The sequence below is a fragment of the Eretmochelys imbricata genome, chromosome 27 (genome assembly GCF_965152235.1).
Source record: "Eretmochelys imbricata isolate rEreImb1 chromosome 27, rEreImb1.hap1, whole genome shotgun sequence".
Taxonomy (NCBI): domain Eukaryota; kingdom Metazoa; phylum Chordata; order Testudines; family Cheloniidae; genus Eretmochelys; species Eretmochelys imbricata.
The window spans coordinates 7,753,136-7,779,261 of NC_135598.1; the positions used below are offsets into that span (position 1 = coordinate 7,753,136).

General features: G+C 55.2%; 1 protein-coding gene across 2 annotated transcripts; it reads right to left on the reverse strand.

The window, feature by feature from the left end:
* Nucleotides 1–237: 237 nt before the first annotated feature.
* On the reverse strand, nucleotides 238–23,141 carry LIMD2 (LIM domain containing 2). 2 transcript variants are annotated; one of them, XM_077806477.1, is made up of 6 exons: nucleotides 23,037–23,141; nucleotides 10,908–11,049; nucleotides 9,520–9,649; nucleotides 2,513–2,557; nucleotides 1,898–2,037; nucleotides 238–1,185 (listed from the first exon to the last, which is right to left on the reverse strand). In XM_077806477.1, the coding sequence occupies exons 3-6, from the start codon at nucleotides 9,559–9,561 to the stop codon at nucleotides 1,026–1,028; spliced, it is 387 nt and encodes a 128-aa protein (XP_077662603.1). In that variant the 5' UTR covers nucleotides 9,562–9,649; nucleotides 10,908–11,049; nucleotides 23,037–23,141; the 3' UTR covers nucleotides 238–1,025. The 2 variants fall into 2 exon arrangements, with proteins under 2 accessions (XP_077662603.1, XP_077662604.1); XM_077806478.1 differs by lacking the exon at nucleotides 23,037–23,141 and adding an exon at nucleotides 12,255–12,389.
* Nucleotides 23,142–26,126: the final 2,985 nt, after the last annotated feature.

Sequence of the window (26,126 nt, forward strand, 5' to 3'; positions counted from 1 at the left end):
CCAGGTCAGCCCAGCGCAGTCATGGGGAGTCTCCCCTGGGCCTCGCTGGTAGAAATGCTACCTGAACGGTCCTGGTACGAATGCCAGCCAGGGGAGGCACCAACCACCCCACCTCCTGTCCATGTGGCCGGCAAAGCGGGGGCTCTCTGGGGCAGTCAACTCTACCAGCTGGCCAGCAGGAGGCAGCCACACCCACCATCGGCTCTGTCCCCCCGCAGAAAGCAAAATGAGGCAGGCAAGGCTCAGAAACCTTGTATTACAAAAATAATCAAAACAAGCGCGTGGCCGGGGCCGTGTGCGGCAAGCCGCCAGCCCGGGCTCTGGTGCAGAACGTACCAATCGACGGCAAATAGAAAAACCAGACAGACAACGTTAAACAGGCACGGGGCAACATCGTGACGGCTGATCAACCCCAGCTGACCTGAGCTGCTGCAACCCAAAGAGCGACCCGCCCCCCGCTTCTCCCCCCTCCCGCCAGCACCAGCAGGCAGGAGGGGGGTGGGGAGGGGGTTGACACCAGGGCACTGGTTCTGTGGACTCCAGCTGCCCCCTTCTCCAGGGCAGCAGACACCTGGGCCTCGTGAATGGGGACGGGGGTTAAAGGTAATGCGTGTTGCATGCCCGTCTGGTGGGCACCCAGTGGCTCTTCCCCGATTTCTGTAAGGGGGGGGCCCTATAGATATTAGGGGAACCACCCCATATGCCCAGGCCAGCCCTGACCGTCTCCCACCGAGCACCTGCTCTCAAGGCTTATGCTCAATTCAGGTCGGCCCCCTCCAACCGTCCCCACTGAGCCTTGCGCGTCCCAGAACCCTCCCGCCCCAGTCAGGCCCTTCACCTGCCAAAGGACACCCCACCCCAGCCCCGGGGCTGCTCGGAGCCAAGTGGCGTCTGCCTGACCCCAGCCGGCTCTGCGGGTCGCCTTTGCTTTACATCAGCTCAGTCAGCCCTCGGTTCAGCTTCACGCCCCACGTTGCCCCTTCTGGGTTCGGGGCTGGGGGGGCAGGGGGCGGGAACGGGCCCCCTCACGCCGTCTTGGTCCCGCTCTCCACCTCCTTGTGCGCCCACAGCTCCTTATGCTGCTTGCGCCCGAACCCCTCGTCGTAGTTGCCTTTGCTCTTGAACAGCTGCTGGAAGTGGGGCTTGCAGTAGAACTCACCGTGCAGCGCCGCGTAGCTCCCCAGGCTGAAAGGAGGGAGGCTGGGATCAGCACGCCCGCGGCCCGGGGGCGGTCAGCCGGGCGCCGGGAGACGCCGGGGGACGCCGGCAGGCCACAAGGGGGCGCAACGGGAACTCGAAGAGCGACAGCGCAGCGATTTCCCACGGGAGAAGGCGAGGCAGGGGGGAGCCGGGGCGGGGCGGAGGGGCGCGGGGAGCGGCGGTGGTGGAAGACGGGAGAAAAGGCCTCTCTCGTCTCTGCACTGTCACCGGGCACGCAGCCTGCACCCCCCGCGCGGAGACGTGGCCTCGCTCCCAGCTGGGGCTGGGTTTTTAGGGTACAGTGTCTTGGAAACATCCTTCCAAACTCCCGACCCAGCCTTTGGAGAGCTAGCGAGGCTCCCACGACTCCCGGCTTTCCCTCTGGCCCAGCGCGGGCTGGCCTGGGACCTGGGGCGCATCAGTGCTCGGGGGCCCGCCGGTTGCGTTCAACCGACTTTCGAGCTTCCTCCCTTAATACCTCTGCTCCAGCCATGCCGGGCTGGGCAGGCCACTCCGGCCGGAGCAGCGTTCCGGTCCTCGGGCACCTCCGGGAGAGCTCTGGGCGGTGCCCCGCCTGGCACGGCTTTTCTTAGGACTCCAGCACTTAATCCCGAGTTTGAGCAACGGGCTGTGACTCCGGGAGGCTCAGCCCAACCTTCCCCCAGCCCAGCCCAGCCCAGCCCAGCCCCCTCCTCACCTGAGCTTGGCATGGCAGTGCTTGCAGCAGAAGCAGGCGTTATGGAAGACGAATTTATCGGCCACCAGCCGCTCCATGGGGTAGACGGGTTTTTGGCAGGCCGCGCACATCTCCTTCACCTGGGCTTTCAGGCTGAACGACTGAGCCGCACAGAAACCAAAGGGAGACGCTGCTGAGCACCCGCCAGCGTCAAGGAGACACAGGTGTCTCGCCGCCCCCCCCAGCCCTCCCGCTGGGTCCTTAGCAGCGTTTCAATTTAGCCCGAATGCTGGGGCACTGGGCCTGTGCAAACCAGAGCCATCCACCCCCCCCCCCCCAGCAAATAGCTCTTCCTTGGAGGTTTCCACCCCGACTGTGACCCAGCCCAGCCCCGCTTCGCTTCGCTTGACAGCGGCTACAGGCCCAGGGGACAAGGTGATGGGGGTACCGGCTGCCTCGTGATCTGTTCTTTCCATATATCACCTGTCACGCTCGCCGGGCAAAAGCCACCCTGCCCCAGCCCCCGCACGCCGGACCCATCCATTGCCTTTGCGTGATGCCTCCGCACTCTGAGCGTGCGGCGGCGGCTGCCCCTAGCGCGGGGACTGGCACGAGACGGTCGTGCGGGTCAGGTACCTTGGACCGCTGCACCGCACTGCCCCCAGGGGTGCTCCTCGCCTCCTAAAAGGGGGAGAGAAATCCAAGTGAGAGACTCCCGCAACGTGCAGCAGGAGAAGGAGCCGGCCAGGCAGCGAAGAGACGCCTCCTGCCTGGCTGGGAAGCAGGGAGGTCGTGGCAGATTAGACACGTGTGGGAGGAGGTTCCTTTTATAAGGAACTTTTAGGTTTGTTGCTGATGACACAGCGGGCTTTATTTTTCACGCTCCATGCGAGAAAGCACCGACTTCCTCCTAAGGCTTCTGGGTAACGTAGTCCAACGGGCATTTCCTGTACTAAGTAGTACCACTAGAGGGCACTCAACACGCTTAGGTCAGCATTTTCAAAAGCTCAGCCCCCACAGTCAGGGCCAGATTTTTCCAGGGCTCAGCATGTCGGGTCCACTTTTAAGAAGTCTGGCCTTTACCCTGACCCCTAATTGGGACCTGAGCGCTTTTGAAAATGTGCCCCCACCCCCAATCAACACGGGTACCAGACTGGCGGACACAGCCCTCAGCCTCTGAATCCTCAGGCATTGCAGACCAGAGTTTGGGGGCTAGAGGCTTCACCCCACTCTACCTGCTGTCCCTCGTCATACAGGAAGACCAGAGATTTCATAATGAGACAGGCCAAGCAAGAGCTTAGGGTATGATGGCCACCCTTAATCCATGGCTCGGGAATTATGCTTGTTGACACATTCACCCACAACTGCAGCCCATAATCCGGTCAGTGATCTGACTGGCCGGCTGCACTTATTCTTTCGTTGTATTACGGCCGTGCTGAGACACTGCAGCTGGGCTCAGGGCCCCATCGCACTAGGCGCTGCACAGACCCCCAGTTGCTTCCCCAAAGAGTTCCCCAAAGCCAAAGAGAGAAACCAGCTGAAGGGTGAGAAAAAGGAAGTCTCCATTTTACAGATGAGGAACTGAGCACAGACCGGTCAAGTGATTTGCCCAAGGTCACCCAGCCAGCCTGTGGCACACCAGAGAATTGAACCTAGAGCTCCTGAATCCCGATCCATTATCTCAGCCACAAAACCAGCCTTCCTCTCTGACTCCTTCGCTCCCCCCCCCGCAGCCCCCCCAAGCACAGACACTAACGCAATGCCAGCTGCATTAAACAGACGGCAGCTCATTGGAGAGTTACTTGCTCTGCTCCATTTGCCTCCCCCCAAAAGGATCGACCCGGTTAATAATCTCAGCGAAAGCACAGACACAAAGGAATATAGGGAAATGCGTCATTCAAATATTACCCGCAAATAAAAACATGCTAACAATTGCTAGGTCTAAAAAATATCTAACAGCCTATCACCGGTACGACATTTCTACAGGCTGGTCCCCGACCTCTAGGGGCACATTGTCTATTATGTCTCACCCGTTAACTAGTTGCGTTAATATTGTCCAGTGTTTGTTTGCTGGACGTGTTGTACGTGCTGTTGAACAAAAAGAATGTTTGTGAAATTACAACCATCAGCTCAAATGACCTCTCCGGATATTGCTATGAACCAGTTGTATAACACATGCCCCCCTCAAGAATTGGTCTTCAGGGATCAAAAGGGGGCCAAGCAGTAGCAAAATTTTATATTTTGTATTTTGTATCATTTAATATAAAAAATAATAAAATAATAAATTACATTATTAAATGTAGGTTTCAGAGTAGCAGCCGTGTTAGTCTGTATTTGCAACAAGAACAGGAGGACTTGTGGCACCTTAGAGACTAACCAATTTATTTGAGCATAAGCTTTCGTGATCTACAGCTCACTTCATCGGACTAGTCTTCATTGTTAGTCTCTAAGGTGCCACAAGTCCTCCTATTATTAAATGTATTTTGAGTAGCAAAAAGGAATGGCCTAATGTGCCATTGGTAGAAATGTATCAGCCAGAATTTCTTTGTGTCTGGACTAATTTCAAGGCAGTAACAAACCTTTAAGGGTCACCACTTTGTTGTAGGTTTAGCATTTTAAAGTAAGTAAAAGAATGCTGTACTTGTTTTTCTTTTGCATTGCAATTTAATGTTCCTGTTCAAAATGTTCTGTGTAGATTAATTCTGTTTTGTGTGTAAATGAAAAACGTATATTAAAAAGTAAGTGCAAAGGTCATCACTCAACCAAATATTCAAAAAACAACAAAAAACCCAGAGGCAAACACAAGAGTGCCAGGAGGCTGCAACACGCCCCTTTTAAAATGTCAAAAAAGGGTTTAACAACTCAAAAAATAAAACAAGCACCTATCAATAAAAACAAAATAGTTATGATCAAAACCAGTGTAAAATAACTCCCTTAAAAACTTAATAAAAAACAAAACAAAACAAAAGAAAAAGCACTTGTCAAACAACAATTAATGACGTGCAAAACTCATTGGTCCCAATAAAAAAAATCACATGTAAACAGGGTGCCTTGCCATAAAACTTTGGGTTCGTCCTGCCAAGACTTCCCCGGAACATCGTGTCGTGACCGACAGAACCCGGCTCCTCCCTACCCATGATCAACCGAGCTGGCCGCTAATTGATCCAGACTCTGGACTGGTAACTGTAACATCGACTTGCGGTGCTGTGTGTGTGTGTGTGTGTGTAATGTAATTAAATGCATATGCTAATTGTTGTATCTTCAATAAACGTGGTGTATTGCCTTTTCCCCTGAAAAGGATCCCGTGTGCTTAACAACACTCCGGTGGCACACAGGGCCCTGCACCCTGGGGCCGCCGATGTCAGCTGTATCATCTCCCCCAGCCCTGGTTACCAGAGATTCTGCTGCCACTCCACCCCTGCTTCATCTGCCCCATCACCTCACCCGCTCCACCCAGTGGCCTGACTCTGCTCCCCTGGCTTGTCACTGACAGTGCAATGCGAGTGTGGCTCCCAGTGTGATCTGGGAGCACTGGCGTAAGTGACTGTGTGTCGCACGTGGCGGTGGAGAATCAGGCCCACAGAGTTCATCGCTCAAACAGCCGTTCAGGAACAAAGGGGTTAATGGGCTTCTAGCAAGTTACTCAGCAGCGTAACCCAACTCAGGATGCAGGGAAGTCAATGAACTGGGTAATGAAAATATGTCAGTTTCAGCCCTGCTTGCTATAGCTTTGTAACTCCAGGCTTGGCTGCTGCTTCAAAGACACCCCTGACCGACTCTCTCCTTCCCCTCTCTCCCCAGCCTCCGCTCTGTCCCCCCACAAGAGCCTGGTACTGCAAGAATCTTCTCTCCAGCGCCTGCTGTCTGGAACAGCCTCCCCCTCTCTCTCCAGCCACCCCCTTGATTCTCCCTCTCCTTTCCCAGCACCGCCTCTTCTCCCTCTGGCTCCATCGGTATTGTGGGGGAAACAGTTTGTGTAACACACATGCTGGAAATGCCCATTTCCAGGAGCCGCCTCTGCAGACATTTCCCAGCTGTTCTCAGTGCCTAGCACAATACAGCTAAGGCCAGGGGCCAAATTCCTCTCTCAGGCCAGGTCTACGCTACAGCCCTATATCGGTATAACTACGTCACGCAGGGGTGTGAAAAAACCACACCCCTGAGCCACGGAGTTACTCCAACCTTACCCTCCATGTAGACAGCGCTGTGCCGACCGGAGGGCTTCTCCCGTCAACATAGCTACCACCTGTCGGGAGACGCCGACGGGAGAGCTGTGCTGCTGTAGGTGAAGACAAGCCCTCACTCACACCAGCCCAAGCCTGGAGTCACCCACTGACGTTAATGGAGAGAGATCTGTAGGAAGGAGAAGAGAATCAGGCCCTGTGAAACCAGATGGACTCCCCTGGCTGGGCAGAAGCAGCTGCAGGATTTAGAAAAGAAGCTGCCCCTTTGCAAGGGGTCAACTGCAGAGCGAAACCTCCACGCAGTCCCACAGACGCCCATATAACTGACCTGCACATCTCGTCATTGATGGGTAAATGGGTCCAGATCACTCTGTGCCTAGCTCCCGCTCGGACTACACACAGTCTGCCCAGACATCTCTGTACCTGGCCAGCACACTCAGTGCCCCCAGGAACAACTTTGCTGAACCGGGAAAAACATCATCATTTTGAAGCTGAAATACGTCCATGGGCAGATCTAACGGCAGTGTCCCATGTCTCAGCGCTTCTCAGCAGCCTCCGGTCAAGTGCACTATCTGTTAATATCCCCGGGGGAAGGACTAGCTCCTGTCCTAGCAGGGGATGTTCTCAGGTCTTTTTCCATCTCTGCCTAGTCTGATCCTAAATGACACATATGCTCCTGATGGAGGTCACAGACTGCCATGGAAACACAAATAAGCACTCAGCACCACAAGGCAGGAAAGCGGGGAGCAGTAACACGGCGGGCCGGCCACAGACCCAGCTAATCAGATTTCTGCTTCCTTGGGGTCAAATTTCCAATTGCTTGTCAGTCGCAACTGGGGGGCAGATTTTCCAAAGTACTCAGCAGTCCCCACTGTGATATTTAATGGCCCGATTTTCACCAGTGCTCAGCACCCAACACGCTGAGCTCTTGTGAAAAGCTGGCCCAAAAGACACCACCTCTGGTCAAACCCTTCCTTAAGACATCGCTGATCCCGATTCTTTTCTAACATGGTCAGTGCTGGTCAGTATCCTCCAGATAGTCAATGGGACAGTAGCATAGGTGCTGGAACTAGGAGTGTGGACGCACCCCCTGGCTTGAAGTGGTTTCTATTACACACAGGGTTTGCAGTTCGGTTCAATGGCTCTTAGCCCCCCCCCCACTATAAAAACTGTTCCAGCACCCCTGGATAGTAGTGAATTTGTTGCTCAGACTAGTCACCGTCCCTGTTGTCTGGACGGTCAGCCCAGTCACGTGGCGTCATCTCTGCTCCCTGATTGGACGACTGAAACATGGTCAATGGTGACCGATGCAGTTTTGGAAGAAGACACGGTCATGCTAAAGAGGGTGAAAACACCAGGGATCATGGCCGCGTCGCGACCAGAGTGAGGAATACAAGCCTCCAGCCCAGAGGGCCACGCGAGCCGATTTTTAATGGCTCGCTGCTGCCAGCCGGGGTCCCAGCCGCCGGCCCCGCTCAGCCCACTGCCGAACCCAGGCTGGGACCCCGGCAGGCAGCAGCAAGCCATTAAAAATCCTGCCCACCCCGACCCACTCTTCTCCGCCCCCACGCGGGCAGGGTGAAGAAGCTTGGTCCTGCCGGAGGCTGCTGCAGGGCAGCCCAGCTCCCCCCTGCCCCTCCTCTTCCCCCAGCCTGCTGGGGTCCTGCCCCTCCTCCTCTCCCTGCTCCCCCGCCTCTTCCCCCAGCCTGCTGGGGTCCTGCCCCTCCTCCTCTCCCCCTCCCCTGCCTCTTCCCCCAGCCTGCTGGGGTCCTGCCACTCCTCCTCTCCCTCCCTCCCTGCTGGGGATCAGCTGATGGCCCTTGCCAGGGAGGGGGAGTATCGGAGCCGCAGAAGAGGCAGGGGCGGGTCTTGGGGCATGGGGATGGAATTAGGGCATATCCCCTCCAGCCCCCTGCCGTGAGCTGCTCTGGGCAGGGGGCTGGGAGCACCCCCACAACCCTAGCCCACACCCCCAGCCTTCTGCCCTGACTCTTGCACCCCCCACATTCCCACCCCCACCCTGAGCACCAAAAGGGAGCTCCTGCACCCCCACCCCCACATTCCCACCTGCACCCCTCACACCAAATGGGAGCTGCCCAGGAAAGCACTCCACACCCAGACCTCCTGCCCCAACCCTGAGCCCCCTCCCTCATTCTAGCTCCTGGCTAGACCCTGCACCCCAACCCCCAGCCTGCTCCTTCACCCCCAGCCCTGTGCTCAGTGCACTCCCACCCTCAGCTCAGTGTGGAGAGAGAGGAAGAGAATGGGCTAGAACCAGGGAGAAGGTAGGTTCCCACTGTATGTGGGCAGAGCTGGGATCCCAGACCAGCAGGGGGCTGAGCGGGGCCCTGGCTGGCAGGAGCCGGCGGACGGAACCCCAGACCAGCAGCGGGCTGAGCTGCTCAGCCCACTGCCGGTCTGGGGTCCTGGCCACCAGCCCCTTGCCAGCCGGGGTCCCGGCCGCAGGCCCCGCTCAGCCCCCTGCCGGTCTGGGGTCCTGGCCACCAGCCCCTTGCCAGCCGGGGTCCCGGCCGCAGGCCCCGCTCAGCCCCCTGCCAGCCTGGGGTTCTGGCTGCCGGCCCCTTGCCAGCTGGGGTCCCGGCCGCAGGCCTCGCTCAGCCCCCTGCCAGTCTGGGGTTCTGGCTGCCGGCCCCTTGCCAGCCGGGGTCCCAGCCGCAGGCCCCGCTCACCCTGCTGCTGGTCTGGGGTTCTGGTTGCCGGTCCCTTGCCAGCTGGGATCCTGGCCGCAGGCCCTGCTCAGCCCCCTGCCAGTCTGGGGTTCTGGCCTCAGGCCCCGCTCAGCCTGCTACCGGCCTAGGTGAACGAAACCCCAAGCCGGCAATGGGCTGAGTGAGCCGGCGTCGTAATTTAATTTAATTTTAAATGAAGCTTCTTAAACATTTTGAAAACCTTGTTTACTTTACATACGACAATCGTTTAGTTATATAATATATAGACTTATAGCGAGAGACCTTCTAAAAAATGGTAAAATGTATGACTGGCACGCGAAACCTTAAATTAAAGTGACTAAATGAAGATTCGGCACACCGTTTCTGACAGGTTGCCGACCCCTGCTCTAGTGTCGCATCAAGCTGCATTCCCCAAAAAAGCCTCCCACATGGAGCACTCGCCCTGGGTGGATCAGCGGGCATTGAACCTTGGACCTCTGGAACTAGCATACCCAGAGCTCTTAGCGAAGACTGCAGCAGCCATGTCAAACTTGGCCCAGCTGCCCCTAGATGGCATGACACTGTACGTTTGCATTACACCTAGCAGGGTTTAACTATTCAACCAGCTGCAATAATGGCTGACTGATCACCCATGACCGGAAGCATCTTCCCAAGTGCTCAGTGCATGCTTTCTGCCCCAGGAACCGAAGGACACGCCGTTCCTTTGTGGGAAGGGGGTTTCCGACTCTTGCAATGTGAAATAATAACTCCCAGGGGTGAGGACACTTACGTGAGCGGAGGTCGCGCTGGCTGGTCCCTTGGCCTGGAACATGCTTCCTTCCCACTCTGTCTTTTGCCTTAATCCTGAGGTTGATGTTGGTGGCCAGGCTGCTGTGGCTAAGTCTGGCCCCTCGTGATATCTGGGGAGGAAACGTCAAGAGGAGCACGGCTCGTTGGGGCAGACCCGCTCCCTCACCCCAGACAAGCTGCCACCCGTTCAAGGCTTGGCAGGGTCGGTGCATAGAGCTTGTGTGCTTGACCCTGACCGGGTGACTTTGCAAACGGGGTCCCGGGCAAATATGCAGAGCAGCCCCGGGGGGCAGCAGCTCCAGGCTTCCATGGTGTGACGTGGGGAAAGGGTGCTGGTAACTGAGGGGGAGGGGGTGGTTCAACTCCTCAGTACTGTCCCTTGCCTGACAACACCTGCCTCCTTCCCCAGGGTCCAGCCTCTAGGATCACTGAGTAGCTGCACTGGGTCACTGGGCTTTCCTTAATAGGGGTCAGCTGGAAAAAGGCAAGGGCTCTAGATAGTAGCCTCCCAGCATGCCCTTGGGGGCGATTGTACAGTACCTGGCCCATGACTGGGGCTCCTAGGTGCTACAGATAAATAATAATAGCAGTTCACATGCCATGTCCAGGCTCCAGGCCGGAGTCACGCAGATGTTCTGCCCAGGCAGGGAGCCTGGCCATCAAAGGGACACTGGACGTGGGAGGGCGGGGGAGTTGTGAGTGATCTGTCTGTGGGGAGAGCAGGCTGACATGGAGACAGACAGGTCCTGTGGGAGCATCGGAAGCGGTGGGGGCCTTGCCCAGCTCCCGGGGGGTGCTAAGCTGTGGGGAAAAGCAGCACGCTCACAGACTGTGTGTGGTTTTAAGAGCTCTGGTGCTGAGAGCACCAGGAGAGCTGGGGTCGCCCCCTGCACAGACCCTCAGCTCTAGCTCTAGGAGGGGCCAGGTGGCCGAAGCCTCCCCCCGCAGGCTCCGCGCTGTCCTCAGGCTGAGCGCACAGGATTTGCAGCCCCTGAGAAAGTGGCTCCAATTTTACCCAACTCATTTCCCGTCTCCTCTGTGGTTTGCTTGTTATTTCCTGCTCCACCGAGCCGCGCAGCCGGAGTTACACTTGGCCAGACGCACGTGCTCAGTGGGGTCAGAGCAGGCCAGCCACTGCCCCCCGGAACCAGGACCCTGGATCCAAACGCCCACTAAGAAGGGGGTTCACAAGCCAGACCCACCTTGTGGGGCTCAGGCCCCATCCTGGGGCTTGCCCTAGAGCACGCACCCTTAAAAAGAAAACCAGGGCCCTCTCTCTCCTTAGGAGCATCAAAGGGGTCTTTGGACCTCCCGAGAAGCTTCCTGTTCCAGCCAGAACCAGGGCTGAAAAGGAAATGAAGCTCTTACCAGGCTCCGCCAAGCTCCAGCAGAGGCCGCGGCTGGGATGGAGCCAAGCGACAAGCTGGGCTGCTTTGCCCCTAGTCAGGAGATTGGCCCTCTGGGGACGGGACGTTCTCAGCACCAAGGAGACGCTCGGGGCTGGGGAGACCTACAGAGAAAACACAGAGATAGTTTGCCCTGGTAGAGCAGTGACAGCATTGCCCAGTGCGGTGAGGGAGGCGCGGGCTCTGATGCCGGGGGGCTTGGCACTGCCCAGTGCCCCACTGCCCTGATGTAAACCCACTCCAGTCAGGGGGGCCTACCCTGCCTGTTCTCTGGGGTCATGGGAGTGTCATCCCGCTGTCCCAAAAACATGTCCAGAGAGCGAGACACCAATGGCTGGGGAAACAGCTGCCAAGACATGCAGAAAGCCCCTAGGTTTCTCACCTACCCCCGCCCTCCACATACCTCTCACCATGCCCCACACCTTCAGTCACCCCTCTGCCTCCTCTCCTCACACCCCTCAACCCCCGCCCTACACATACCTACCCTTAATGCCCCATTCCCCCACACCTCCTCATCCCCACCCCATCCACACCCGTAAGCCCCCACCCAAACACTCCCCTCACCACCCCCTCATTTGCACCCCTCAACTCCCACCCTCCACACACCCCAATGCCCCACTCACCACACCCCCCTCAACTCTGCTCTCCACACTCCCTTCAATACCCCACTCACACACACACCTTCAGTCCCTATCCTCCACACCCCCCAGAGTCCCACTCACACACACCCCCTCGGTCCCCACCTTCCACACCCCCCAGTGTCCCACTCACACACACCCCCTCGGTCCCCACCTTCCACACATCCCAATGTCCCACTCACACACCCCTCTCAGCCACCTCCCTCAATGTGCCCCCACACTTTCAACTGCCCCTCAACCCCACACTCCCATCAACCTGCTCCTCCCCCTCCCTCTCTACACCCCTCACCTCCCCAAACCCATCCCCCTCCCTGCCTCCCACTACACACCCCCTCAACGTCTACCACTCCCCTCACCCCATTTCTCCCTCTCCACCCAGATGACCCTCAGCCTGCCCCCCCACACTCCATATACACCTCTCAGGCCCTGCTCTGCGGCTACCTGTATCCCTGCTTGACCTCTCTGAACACCCTCATTCAACCCCCCCAACGTGCACACACACACACGCTTCATTCAGCCTCCCCCTTGCACCTCTCCGTCCCCCTCCCTCCTCATCTGCCCCCACCACGTCCACCCCTCTCTCCCTCCTTCCACGCATCTCTCCAAAGCTCCCCCTGCATCCCCTGCCCTGCACAGACCCCACACAGAGACCCTCCCCTCTGTGCACATACCCAGTTCGAACCCTCTCCTCTCGGTAGCTTAGGCCCAGTGGAGGGGCCCCTCAGGGCACAGCTCTGCGGGGATTGAACAGGAGATGTTGCTACACATCCTTCCTGCCAGAGGATAGGGAGGCAGCCATGAGAGCAGCAAGGGGAAGGGTGTGCTCAGGAGTGTGGGTCAAGCATCCTGAGTTAGGTCAGGCCCCACAGTGCGGCAGCTCCCACCAGGGGAGGCGCTAGTGCAGACCGGGCTCAGGGGTCGGGGGCAGACGATACAATGGTAAGAACGCCGGCTCCCTGTCTACACTACGGCCTCTGCTGCTGGGAGCTGCACAGATAGTGACTGGCGGGGCCCATACTTGCCAGCGTAGATGCATCCAGAAGGGTTGTCGTTGTCCCAGCCCAGAGAGGCTTTACCCATGTCTCTAGAACAGCCTTTCGGGGCATGGCCCTGCTGCTCTAGAACAACCCTGCCGCTCTAGAGCAGCCTCTAGAGCAGCCTTTCCGTGTACGTTACCGTGGCCAAGAGCAGCATTACAGGGGCACTCCCCCAGCTCCAGAACTGCCTTCCAGGCGCCATCGTCTTCCGAGCCATTCCAGAACAGACTTCCCATGTGCCACCCCCTCTGCTCTAGAACCGCTGTCCAGAGCACAGTGCTGCTGCTCGAGAACAGCCACCTGCTCCCTGCGCTTTGCCCACGGCAGCCACCCATCAGTCTGTGAGAAAGCTCTGGCTAGACATCCCTGGTGCGCTGTAGACGGCTAATGTGCTGGGATCCTCCAACCGGCCTGGCCAGTCACACAGGGCCAATCGGTGTGGCAACACGAGACCTGCACGCTCAGCCACGCTCTTGGGCGGGACGACAGCATTAAACAAGCAAACTCTGCAGGTGGCATCAAGGGCCTGGGTTTTCCAGGCTGGATCATTCCCAGCTGAACTTAGTCGCTGAGCCCAAAGAGGTCACCTGGCAGCGTCACTCCAGGGTCTAGCCGCTGGGCCGCACTGCCTCTCAGTTCCTATAGTTTTCCAGCGTTATTAGAACAGAAAGAAATAGTTACGGAGCAGGAAGGAAGCATGGTGCCGTGGGCAGGGACCCCACTCTCTGCTCCTGCCACTGGCTTCCTGTGTGATCTCAGGTAAGACTCTTAGCCTCTCTGTGCCTTGGTTTCCGGTCTGTACAATGGGGCTAATAGCACCGCCCTGCTGACCAGGTCTGTTGTGAGGATAAATACACTAGAGACTGCGAGATGCTCAGATAGTACAGCAACGGAGGGCCAGATAAAGTACTTAGAGCATGTGTGGGAAAATGACAGCGGGCGAACAAGAGGGGCTGAGATCTGGAACGAAAGAGATGATGAAGCAGAGAGAGCAAGAGAGAGAGAGACAGGCATGGCAGGAAAAGGCAATCCTGTGTGAGGAGAGCAGGTCAGCGTGAACGGAGGAGAGGGAGAGGAGCAGCCATATGCAGAGTTGCTACCTGTGTGGGTGTGCGTTACACACCAAGACGTGGGACTGAGTCGCGGGTCCCTGTCCACACATCGCCCTATGCCCTAGCGAGAGCGAAGCGGAGGGGGATTGCAACTTGCTTCCACCCACTACAGGGGACGCTTCGCTCTTAAGGTCACTCCTGCTGGAACAAGGCCCAACTATCAGTGACAATGCAGGAAGTAGCCAAAACCAGCTAGGTAACGGAGCTTGTCTTTTCATGGAGGTGAAGGGGACTGGGCCAGATTCATCCCTGGCGCAACTCCACTGACTTCAGTTGGGCCCCCAGTCTCTCAGCACAGGAGGTTGCCCAATCAGGGTTCGGCTGGCCTGTGAACCGGCATTGTCATGCTCTGCAGCAAGAGGTGCAGGGAACCGGCAAGTTGTGCACCCTAGAGCATACAGGCAGCACCCCACTTGTGCCTTATGGGTCCGCCTTTCAAGGGCTCAGTGCACCCACAACGGGGGGGCTGCATTTCCCAAAGAGGCCCGCACAGCGGGTGCACGCTGGATGCTGGGCTCTTGAAAACTCGAGTCCTTGTTGCCTAAATGGGAGTTGATCTCTCTGGAAAATGGGGGTGCAATTGTAGGTGCCGAGCACTTGGAAACCTGGCCCTTAGCGCTGTCAGAAATCTGCCCCCCCCCGCACCCCGCTGCCCCCGCAAGGCACTGGGCTTCTCTCTCATTTAGATTAAGGCCCATGCTACACCCCTCTGGCAGTGCCATTTACACCCCCTTTATGTGCAAATGAGAATCGAGCCCACTGCAGCCTAGTGATCACGGCTGGGTTTGCAGTGACTTCTGCTAAATCATAGAATCACAGAATATCAGGGTTGGAAGGGACCTCAGGAGGTCATCTAGTCCAACCCCCTGCTCAAAGCAGGACCAATCCCCAATTAAATCATCCCAGCCAGGGCTTTGTCAAGCCTGACCTTAAAAACTTCTAAGGAAGGAGATTCTACCACCTCCCTAGGTAACGCATTCCAGTGTTTCTATCCTATCGTCATTTCTATTCCTGGCTCTGCAACTCATTCACTTTGACACCTTGGGCAAGGCATCTTCCCACCGTCTGCCTCAGTTTCCCCACCTACACGGTGAAGCTTGTGATAGTGACCCATGAGACCTCACATCAGGGGTGGGGGGTGCTTTGCCAGGCTAATTCTGTCTGTAGCATACAGCTGGTCAGGAACTTTTCAACAAGTTGTTTTCTCGTCAATAGACAAAGGGTCAACACCGAAACATAATGTTTTGAAATGATCAGAATGTCCTGACTGACTCAAAGTGGGAGGGAGGGGATCAGTTTTTTGTTTCAAGAATATTTTCGAGATTTGGACTTTTCATCCCAGTCCGAGACAGGGAAAAATGTCAATATATATTCATGGGACAGGAAACCTGTTTCCCACCAGGTCTAATGTAGAGCACTTTGAGATGCGGAGATGAGAGGCTCTCTATTAGTGACTGCTAATTAACGATCGATTATCCCATCGAGCCCGGGCAGCTTGACAAACTGGCAGTAACAAAAGGAACGACTTTATTATTTTGGGTTTAATAACCAAGCAGACTCGGTGCCGCTTTCTCATGGCCCCCGTTGATGTTCTGCGTCGCATGCTCTTGGGAAAGGGAGGGCTGTCACCCAGCTGCCGCTGGGAGTGGATTCCCCCGAGCCAGGATCAAGTCTGGGCTGACCCAGCAGCAGTCAGTGAAGCTTGTCAGAGAGTAAGCAGGGCTGGCCGTGAAGGGGAAATGTGGGAAATGTCTCCTGCGGGGATTCTCACCCTGCGGAGCCCCTCGGGGCTTTGGGGCATCTTAAGTCCTAGCACAAAATCTCTGCCGAGGAAACTACGTGTATCCCGCTTCACTTTGCCAGCTGGAACATCCTCTCAGGTCAACGGTTGCTGTCACCGATGCCTGTTTGGGAACCTGTGTGGCATGAGTTTGTGGGTGCTCAGCGCAGACCCCGCAGTGGAACAGTCACCTCCAGCCCCTTGTCAGGAGTGTCACCAGAGAAAGGACGAATGGAACAGACGGTGACTGACCTGCCCCTTCACCATTACAGGGCGTCCCTCCAGGTCAGGGTTTTACAAAGGGCTGGAGGGGGCACCAGGACAGCACAAAGGAAGCCTGTGCCCGTCCATGACAATTCGCCAACGCTGGACTTGCTCAGGGCAGAGTCCTGAAGTCCCGGCTCCGGCAAACTCCCAGAGACTTCAGCAAGGGTGCGCCGGAGTCAGGCCCTCAGGGTCTGGCCCTTCCATTCTTTTATTTAATTATTGCCTCCGTGGACAAGCTGAAGGTATCTGCAGGGTGGGAGGGGCTCCAGCAGCCACGAATGCCGGGGGACAATGCCGAGGCACCACAAAATGAGTCACTTTCTGCTGACACTGAACAAGGAACTTTATTCGAATAAGGAAAACAGCCCGATCCCTTAATCTGCTCTGCCTTTCCGCTTCACTGCAGAGTTTCTGCCTCGAATCTTTCCCACCACCCCTCCCCCCCTCCCCACCCCCGGTTTCCTGCTACAGATTTAAAGAAACAGGGCCCGATCGTCACAACGAACAACCTCCACACGCTCACGGGCACACAAACTCTGTAGTCTGCTCACCGTCGCTCCACATTGGCGTGTCACTCGGAGGAAATGATCTGCCCCGCCACGGTGAAATCTGCACCTGCCATTTGCTCCGACAGGACTAAGGAGACTTTCTGCAGTATATTTGTGAGGGGCAGTGGTACCTCTCGGCACGGCAGAGACGAAGATTTCCGCCCTCCCCTCACCGTGTTCTCTTCTCCCCGGCCACTCGGCATAGGCCTGGAGCAATCTCTGGCCAGCTGGTGAGTGGCCCTTCGGAAAGCCAAAATGCTTCCTGTAGGGCCAGCGAGCCAGGCACCGGGCCCCTCTCAAGCATATGGTTCCCATTACAAACACTGCAAGGAGTATGTTTACTGGTGGGATAATCCTGCCTTTGCGTCAGACTTTCCCAAGGGTAAAGCGGAGGGCAGGAAGGCTCCCCCGTATTGCAGGTTCCATGAGAAACAGCACCACGGTGAAGGGCGCCTGGCCTCATTTGCTAACTTTGAGTGAATTTCCGGCTGGTGAAAGGTGCCAGGGATCCAAATCAGCACGGGCTCTGCCAGAACAGGGGGATGATTTGCACTCAGTACCTTAGACACAGCTCTTCCCTCTGCACCAGGGAGGCATCTGTGAAAGAGCCCCACCTGACAGCCCTTGGGGTTGATTTTCCTGGCTTAGCCATTGTGTGCAAGCAATGGCAGTGCAAATTTCACACACACACAGAGTCATAAGTATGCCTCTGCCCACCCTGTTTCCAGGGCCCATCCAGCCCTTGCCCTCTGTGCCACGACTGCCAGCCAGGGCATCAATTGACACCAACTGAATTTTTGTGACCTATGGAGCTGATCCGAGACCCACCAAACTCACTGCACCCTGGGCAGAGGTGCCCCCATTTCTATAGCATCAGTTTTGGGGCCTTGACTGGCCGGGGCTAGATCGTCCACCCTGATCGCCACAGGGCTGGGAGGCTGCAGTAGCCCGAGCATACACTCCACTGGGTCCAGACGGACTCGCAGAGGGCGAGGGAACACATTGGGGACCTAACTGAGTATCCACAGGAGTGAGGTTTTCCTTCTGGCCCCCGCACATTCGTGCAAGGTGGGAGAGAGCCTGGGTCTGAGCACACTCAGGGCTCACGTGCGAGCTCTCACGGGACGCTTGGAGGGGTGGGCAGGCGGGCGAGGGGGAGGATAAGAGCAGTTGGGGCAGGTCACAGAAGGGCGGGGTTAGACGGTGGCAGACTAGGAGCGCCCCCGAGTGCTCTCTGACCTGTACTGCATGTGAGGCACTGGGAAACATATGGACCAGGAATGAATAGCAAATGGGTCATTCTCCTTTAGAGCCAAGGTGGGGAGACCAAAGATGCCCCCAGTGGTGAGGGCCTGAGGCAGGAGGTGCGAGTTCAAGCCTCTGTGCTACCAGCTTTCCTGTGTGACCTTGGGCAAGTCACTTAGTCTTGCTGTGCCTTGGCTCTGCGTCTATAACATAGGGATAATAGCCCTGCCCTACCTCAGAGGGGTGCTCAGATACTACAGCGACGAGGGCAGATGCTAACCCTGCAGCTACCATTGACTTCAGCTGGAGTCGCTCCGCAATCCTGCAGGACTGGGATGCAGATACAGTGCACCAAGCTCACACTTCTACCAGTTCATCCCTCCAGTCCCTTTTCCAGCCACATCTTGCTGCCGAGTTGCCTCTTGAAAGACTGCCCGTGGGAAGGAAATCTGCAGATGAGCTGCTGAAGAACGCTGAAGAGAAATAGGTTTCTAGGAGAAACAGGACTGCCTTTGTCAGGGGCGACAATGCACCAACCACCTTGGAACAGAGTGAGAGGAAAAAACCCTCCCACTCACCCCCAGAATTATCCGTGGAAACAAAATGGGAGAGGCTGGAGCAGGTGTCTTTGGAAGGACACCAGGCAGATGGGAATGTTGAGATCCATAGCAACTGCCTTTCAACAGTGGGATCTCAAAGCACTGTACAAGCCCCTCAGCTCCCTGTCAGATGGGGGAGGGCAGGTTTTATACTCCCCTGCTTTATGGCAAGGGGAAACTGAGGCACAGCAGAGAGGTCATTTTTTTAAAAAATGACTGATATAATTTGTATTGTAGTAGAGCCTCAGGGCTCTGCTCAAGGCTTGGGAGCTCACTGTGCTTGGTGCTGAGAAACGGGTAGTCAGAAGACAGTCCCCAGAGAGCTCTCAAGCTAGGTTTCTGACAAGACAACAGAAAAACTGGGGCAGGAAGAGGGCAGATGTGCTAGCACTAAAAACACAGGTTTCCCAGAAGTACTGTTCATCTCTGCTCGCCCCGGGCCCAGCTGTGTTCAGTCGGCAGCATCCTGTGGGTACTGCAACAGAGACGAGTCTTAAGGAGGGGTCTGGAGAAAGCACTGCAGTTGATGGGCGCAGAGTCAGCTGGACGCCCGTGGAATTGGCGGAGTGGAGCAGGGCTTGCACTGAATGCAAACACCAGCCACCAGGAAACCAGGTGCCCGTAATCGATGCTGGAGGGATGGTGGGGACAGTCTAGTCACCGGGGGAAGCAGAGTAGCTTTGAGGAGATTTGGGACTTGGACATGAGACTGCAATGTGGTAATTACTGTGGCTAATTGACTCTCGTGAAGAGAACAATTAAGGGCACTGTGGCTCAGTCCGTGTCATAAGGCCCAGATCCTCAAAGGTATATAGGCTCTTGACGCCCATTGATTTCAGTGGGATTTAGGCATGTAAATACCTAACTGGCTGGTGAACGTGCTGGGCCACATCTGTTTATTGTAGTTATCACTGGGTAAAGTCCTGACTCCCCCACCAATGTGGCAGAAGGATTTTCTACCCCCACAGCCAGGGGGGTCAGAGGAATTTGGAGCCAAGAGGGGAACCCCCACACCAGTTCCAGCCATCTCGCCAGGAGGAGGCCAGAGGTACCATGGGGTTTGGAGGCGAATCTTCTGCTGGAGTTGACACTTTCTGATGTCTGTCCGATAAGCATCAAGACACTGGCACGTTCCTACTTGGGGTGTCCCAGAGCTCTACGGGACATGGGGCTGCCCCGGAGACAATCCCATAAACTCTAGACCACTTTTGTCCTTTTTCACTCCTCCTTGCATCACCGTGCCCCTCCCTCTGGCCAAGATGGACTGCACACTGCTCCCCCTAGGCCCACTGGCTCCCCAGAAAGTGACCCAGGACTCCCTATGCCCCTCAGAGGCTGAGGAGGCTTCCCATGATAGGCTCACTGGCTGATCCCGAGAGAGAAAGATTCCCCCTTAAGCAATCGCTCGGTAAAGCCTCCCGGCAGCCTTTGGGTGTCACTGCAGGGAAGCCATCTCCTTGGGAGGGTCCACGCGCTATCGTAGCTGCACTTGGGACTATTACCAGCCAGCTGCAGCCCGTCTGGGCCTGATCCTGATGGCGGACACTGAAGTGAGTGGGAGTCAGGGGTGCTTGGCTCATCTCAGGATTAGGCCCTTGTTGTGTAGCTCAGCTAATTAGATACCAGCCAACCCATAGAGCATTAGCTTTGCCATGCCAAAATACTGCTCCATTTCGTGTTCTGCTCTTGGTAACAGCCATTACCTGATGCTTCAGGGGCTGGCAAAAGCAATACACCTAATGCAGCCAGACTGGCATATGTTGCTGTTTATGGGCGCACGGGATTTATTCTTGATCTCCATAGCTCCTCTCAGCACATGCCATGTGCCCGGCAGTTTGAATACCACAGTACTGCAAATGACACTGGCCATAAAATCATTTGTCCCCTTTTAGAATCTTCCAGTGGTATCGGACTTTCAGTCATACTGCGGCTAAGAGTTCCACAGGTAGATGATTAGCTGCATGAAGAACTAGAGGATCTGCAGTAGTTGGGTACAGGCAAATGGCTAAGACAATGGGACAGACAAGGCATTGAGCGGTTAATTTGCGGTTCTCTCTATGAGCCTTTCTGACATATATCTTAAGGTAGAATGTACTGGTTTTCTGGCACTGAAAAAAAACCCAAATACCACATTCTCCTAAGGTGCATTAGCAGAAGCCACTGGTCCATCCTGACAACAGTAACTAGATCTTAACAATGTTTTTGTCTGGGAATTTCCTTATTTTTTTCAGAATGTACCTAAAGATGCTCACATATGAAAACACACTCAACACTTATGCTTTCTTCTGCTAGAGACATTATAAATAGATACAGGCTTGATTTGTCAGACATGCTGAGCACTCACAAGTCCCATTAAAGTCAATGGAACATCGGAGTGTTCAGCACCTCAGAAAAAAAGGCAAGATTTTCTATGGTGATTTGTGGTTTGGGATCCTTCATTTTTGGGTTGTCCGGCCTGAGACATCTTAAAGGGGCATAGTTTTCAGAACATGAGCTCCTGTCCTCTGATAATCAAGCCTCTTCCTGGGTTCCCACTAGTTCCCACTGAAAACCTTGCCCATCATTTGTAAATTCCACATGAGCTAATGGCCCTTATAAACTGTCTGAGAGTCCCCCTTCAAACACCATGACTGGGCTTCTCTTTGGCTCCAGGCCATCTCTCCCAGCATTGGACCTCTCAGAGTTCTTCAACTCCATCTCCAGGGTGGCTCGGCTCCATTCACCCAGGCTAGCGTGTCTCCCAACAAAGGCTTGCAAGAACCCAGCCAACCACTGATGGGAGTTCTCGGAGGGTCACAGTTTGCAGGGCTATGCTATTGAACTAAGCCCTGTCCCACACCTCTCCAGTATGGAATGGTACCAGTGCTGATGAGACCAAACACAAACCAATTAGGATTTCTTGACCAAGGTGATTTGGAGACTAGACACACAAAAAAAAAAAGTAAGAGACTTTAGAGAGTGTGGAAACCCAGTCATTCTATAAACTGGCTTAATTCATCTGAAACTCCCCTGTCCCCTTCAACTTTGCCGCTCTCTGCTTTTCTACTAAACTCTCTCTGCTTCGTGGTTCTCACCCTTTCACCCAATGGGTCTGTTGCATCTGCCAGTTGCATCCTGTCTAACATGCAGATGGAGCACTCTCAGGGGCTGTCTTCTTGGTTTTTTGTTTGCACAGCAAGCTAGCACAATGGGGACCTGATCCTTGACTGGGGGTAACAAGCCTACAAGTTGGGCCTATAAGTCATTTCCTGTCAGTTTCAACTGGACTAGGTTTTAAATGATCCATTTGAATCAAATGGGTCAGTGTGTCATTTCTCTGTGCTTCCTTTTCCCCCCGATCTGTAGCATGGGGACAATGATCCTGATCTCCTGGGAAAGTGTTTTGAAATCTATGTATGCAAAATGCTAGATAAGAGCAAGATTTTATTATTAAAACTCTTAGACCTGGAACAATCTCCCAAGGGAAGCCATGAAAGCCCCTCGCTCAAGGGGTTTAAAGCTGGACTGGATGAGACATTAGGAAATGCACTGTCAGGAATAATCCTGCATTAGCCAAGGGGGATAAACTAGTTATGATCTAACAGCTCATCTTCCATCTCTGGTTTCTCTGATCACATTAAAAATGAACCCCTCCAGCCCCTCCCTGGTATGTACTGCAGCATGTGACAAAGAACTGCTGAAGAGGTTACAGATCAACCAAGGCTGGGAAATTCAAGGGAGGAAAAAACAACCATGCAGTGCAGACAGTGGGGGTGAGGAGGGCTAGCTGGAAAACAAGAAGGGGCGGGGGGGGGGGGGGGGAGAAAGGGCATGAGAAACACCTCAATAGCCCTGGACTGTGGGAAAACCAGATTCAGTTCTCTGCTTTGAATTAGGCAGAGTAGGACCTCGAACTCGCATCTCCCCCACCCTGCATGTGCAGGTCCCTACCACTGAGTGGGGGGTGGTCCAGACAAGCTAGCCAGGACCCGCTGACGTTTCCATCACAACCGCTACATTGCCACCAAACGGTTCAGTTTGACCAAGAAGGCATTTCTGGTGGACCACAAGTTGGAACCAAACCGTTCCAGCCGGCTTCAGGGCTGAGTCTCCAGCCCAGCCGCCCCCCAGCCCAGCATCACCCCTGGCTCTGGCTTCTGCTCACCTCCAGGCCAGCTCCTCTCCTTGCAAGCCCAGGCAAGGCTCAGAGAGGTGTCCCGTCCATCTCCCCAGAGGGCTAAGGGTTCACGCCGCCTGGCCCCTGGCTGACCCCATGTCCCGGAGGGGTCCCTCAGCAATTGTTTTACTTTCATAACTGAGGCGGCAAGCCCAGGGGTGCTGGGGGCTCTGAACAGCGTGGCCCAGGGGTGCCGGGGGCACTGAACGGCCCGGCCCAGGGGTGCCGGGGGCTCTGAACGGCCCGGCCCAGGGGTGCCGGGGGCTCTGAACTGGCACATATTGAGCCCTGACCACTGGCCAAAACCAGACACCCCTTGGGGTTCATGCAGCCTGAAGACTCAGCCCCCAATGGCCACCCATCTGGACCTCCTCCGAAACCCTCCCCGGAGAGCAAAAGTTGTAGGCGGCTTCCCCTTACGTCTGGCCTGTCTCATGAACCCCGCTGCCCCGAAATCGGGCAGGGCTGGAGCCCCCCTTTCCCCTGCTGTGCAACACAGTCCATGCGCCTCCTTCTCCCCGGCTCGGGGTCTGCCTCCCTGTGCATCTCTCCATCCCTTTCCCTCCAGCCCCCCGGCGCCGGGGGGCTGCTCCCCGCTCCCTCCCCCAGCTGGGGGCAGAGCTCCCCATCACCCCCCCAGCCCGACGCTTTGTCTCCTCCGGGCGGGGAGCTCGGGCGCCCCGTCGTACCCCGCAGAACGGGGACTCACCCTGTGGCCGGGCACGGCTCCTCGCGGGAAGGCAGAGCAGAGGGAGGCTTCCCCGGCAGCGTCTGTCCGCCCCTCTGGCCAGGAAGCGGGCGGGGGGGTTCTTGGGGGGGTTTTCTGCCCAGACTCAGCTCTGGGAGCTGCTTCCTGCCAGCTCCCTCCAGCCGCCTTGCTCGTCCTTTTATCACCAGGCTGCTGCCTGTGATTGGCTCCTTGCTTTTCTCCTTTGTGTGAAGCAACCTATAACCCCCAACCTCCTCCGAGCCCCCCCTCACCATTCTCTCTCTGCCCCCCCGCCGCCGCCAGAATAAAACTCCAAGTGGCTTTCCTGGCCTGTCGGCAATGTGAGCCTTGCCAGAGGAGATCTCTCCAGAGCACATGCCTCAGGTCCCTGCCTCTCTCTAGGAGAGCCAGGGCAAACAATCATTCCTCCTCCCCTGCTGTCAAGATGGGGCCGGTTCTCCAAACAGCCCCCACCCCACAAGACCCCCTGGCAAAGTTCTGGGGTTTGGGCTCAGCCATCTCTGGAGAGGCGGTCAGCAGTGCCCTTTGGTAGAGACCCTCAGGCCCACTTAGCAACACTATGGGGCACGATTCTCTCTGCTCATTGCGGCCCCCCTGACCCCTCATGGCAGCCCTCCCCCCACCCCCAGAAGTTCCCTCCTTCCCATAGCTCCGTTCCCAAGTTCCAAGGCTTGCTAAAGCTTGTAGGGATTGGGGGACCACAGGCACAGCCGGGGAGTTGATGCATTGCCTTGGGAGATCCCTCCCCCTAAGGTTCACAGCAGACACGCTCCCTTCCTAAGGATCAGAGAAGGCATCCATCGAAGGTGCTTACTGCTGCCCATCTCCGGGGTGTCTGAGCACCTCACAGGCTTTAATTCATTCACCTTCACGACCTCCCTGTGAAGACAGGAAGCATTATCATCACCCCTCTGCGCTGAGGCACTGAGAGACTAAATGATTTGCCCAAGGGCACCCAGAAAGTCTGCGCTCAGCTCCAACGGCTCTTTTGAATTCGCACTTTGTTCACTTCTTTCCAGTGTCACACACCAACCTGTTGTGGAGTTTTGCTTTGTAAACGTATTAAGAACCCCAGTAAAAAACTAGTGATAAAAACGAAGCTTGTTTCACATAATGGTCCCCAAAGGAGCCTCCACAGTAGCACGGTTACACTGATAGATCTGCACGAGGACTCATACCATTTAAGTACAGTTTGATGCCATGCAGGAAGTCCCTGGTGTGTTTAGATGAAACATCCATCTGCAAATGCATCCAGGTGACCTAAGAGAGGCAGAATTTGTCTACAGAACAAAATGCAAAAAACAGGAATGAATTTCCAGAGGTGTTTAATAGGCGGGGATGTAATAATAAAATAATACATCACACTGATACAGATACAGATCCCACTGTATGGCCTAAAAAACATTTATTACACAAAGTCCTATCCTTCCCCCCTATGACTACAAGGGTGTTAAGGGGCCACTTCACCTTGAATGAGCCCTTGAAATATGTGTTAACAAGTTATACTAAACCATCTGTTCCCCCTTTAGCTGTGACACTGTGAGGATGTTTTCCAGGCCCGAAGAAGAGCTCTGCGTAAGCTCCTAAGTTTGTCTCTTTTATTAAAAAGATATTACCTCATTCACCTTGTCTCTAGTCTCTCTAATATCCTGGGAAACAACATAGCTACAATAACACTGCATACATAACGTTCCCTTATCACTGACACAGCTGAGCTTGACTGGATGGTAAAATTAGATGTTGCTGAGCAAATACAGACACTAAATTACTTGGTTAAGAATATGATCACTATAATAAAGTCCACACAGTGTAAGTTCAGAAATACTACGCATAATCCACAGTGCCCATCTGGGTAGTGAGACGTAAGAACAGAGCAGGAGATGCCTCATTATGTCGTGAATGCTGCCATGAAAGAGAAGATATCCGAGTGTGAAATCTACAATGAACACAGGAAACACCATGGAAAAGAACCACTGAAAGCACATGAGATTCCTTGTTGCCCCTGGTCCAAATCTGGTGCAGATCTATTGGAAAGAAACAGGAAAGATACTCTTTAGGTCTCTTACTAGTGACTACTATGGGTTTGTTTGTATTTTTAAATGCAACTGAGCTGTTGCAAATCAGACTGGGTAGCAATGTACCATTTGCTCACCAGGGGAGTCTAGATAAGTTCATACCAGAAAATGCCCCACACTTCCCAAATGACTCAATTCAGCAATTCCCTTGGCTAGATCAGTTCAGGTAAAACCTCATGACACAGCCAGATGAGTTGGTGGGAAAGTCCACACAAATAGCAAAGGCTTGGGGGCTGAAATCCTGGTCTCATTGACGCCAATGGTAACACTCCTGATGACTTTAATGGGGCCAGGATTTCATCCTTGAATACTCCCCCCCCCCCCCAACCCTAGTGGATTCGAGGCCTCTCTCTTTAGCATTGTTCAAATATCACAACTTCAGAAACTCATGGCCAGAAGGACAAAACCCTTACTACCAACATCTAATATGCTTCTGGAGCCAAAGACAATCAGCCTGAAGCAGTTAGAAAAGAAACTAATACCAGGAAACTAGAACAGAAGAAATACAACAACGCCAAGCTGAGTAAGTGAGAGAGAAGGCTGGATTTCAAACAGAAAGTGTCTAGCAAGCGGCAAAGGCCACAGCTGTATCAGCCACCCACACCAAGGTGATGTCAGACCCACTGCTGAGGGAGACCCCTGCAGGAGGAATAGAAAACACTGAAACAAAACTCTATCCATGGTACTTATCTGAGCCCTGTGACCCTGCTACCCAGGCACCTCGCAACCTTTAATATACGGATCCCCATCACACCCGTGAGGCAGGGCAGTGCTGCTATCCCATGGCGCAGATGGGGAAATGAGGCACAGAGAGTAGGTCTACACTGCATTGTTAACCTGGGCCTGTGGGACCGGGGCTTGTGGACTCGGTGTTTCCGAGCCCAGGCTTGAGCGTCCGCACTGCATTGTCAACGCGGGTCTCCCACATTGCACTACACAGACCTTCTGACTCGGGTCTGCAGCTTGACCTGCATCCACACTGCAAAATGACCGG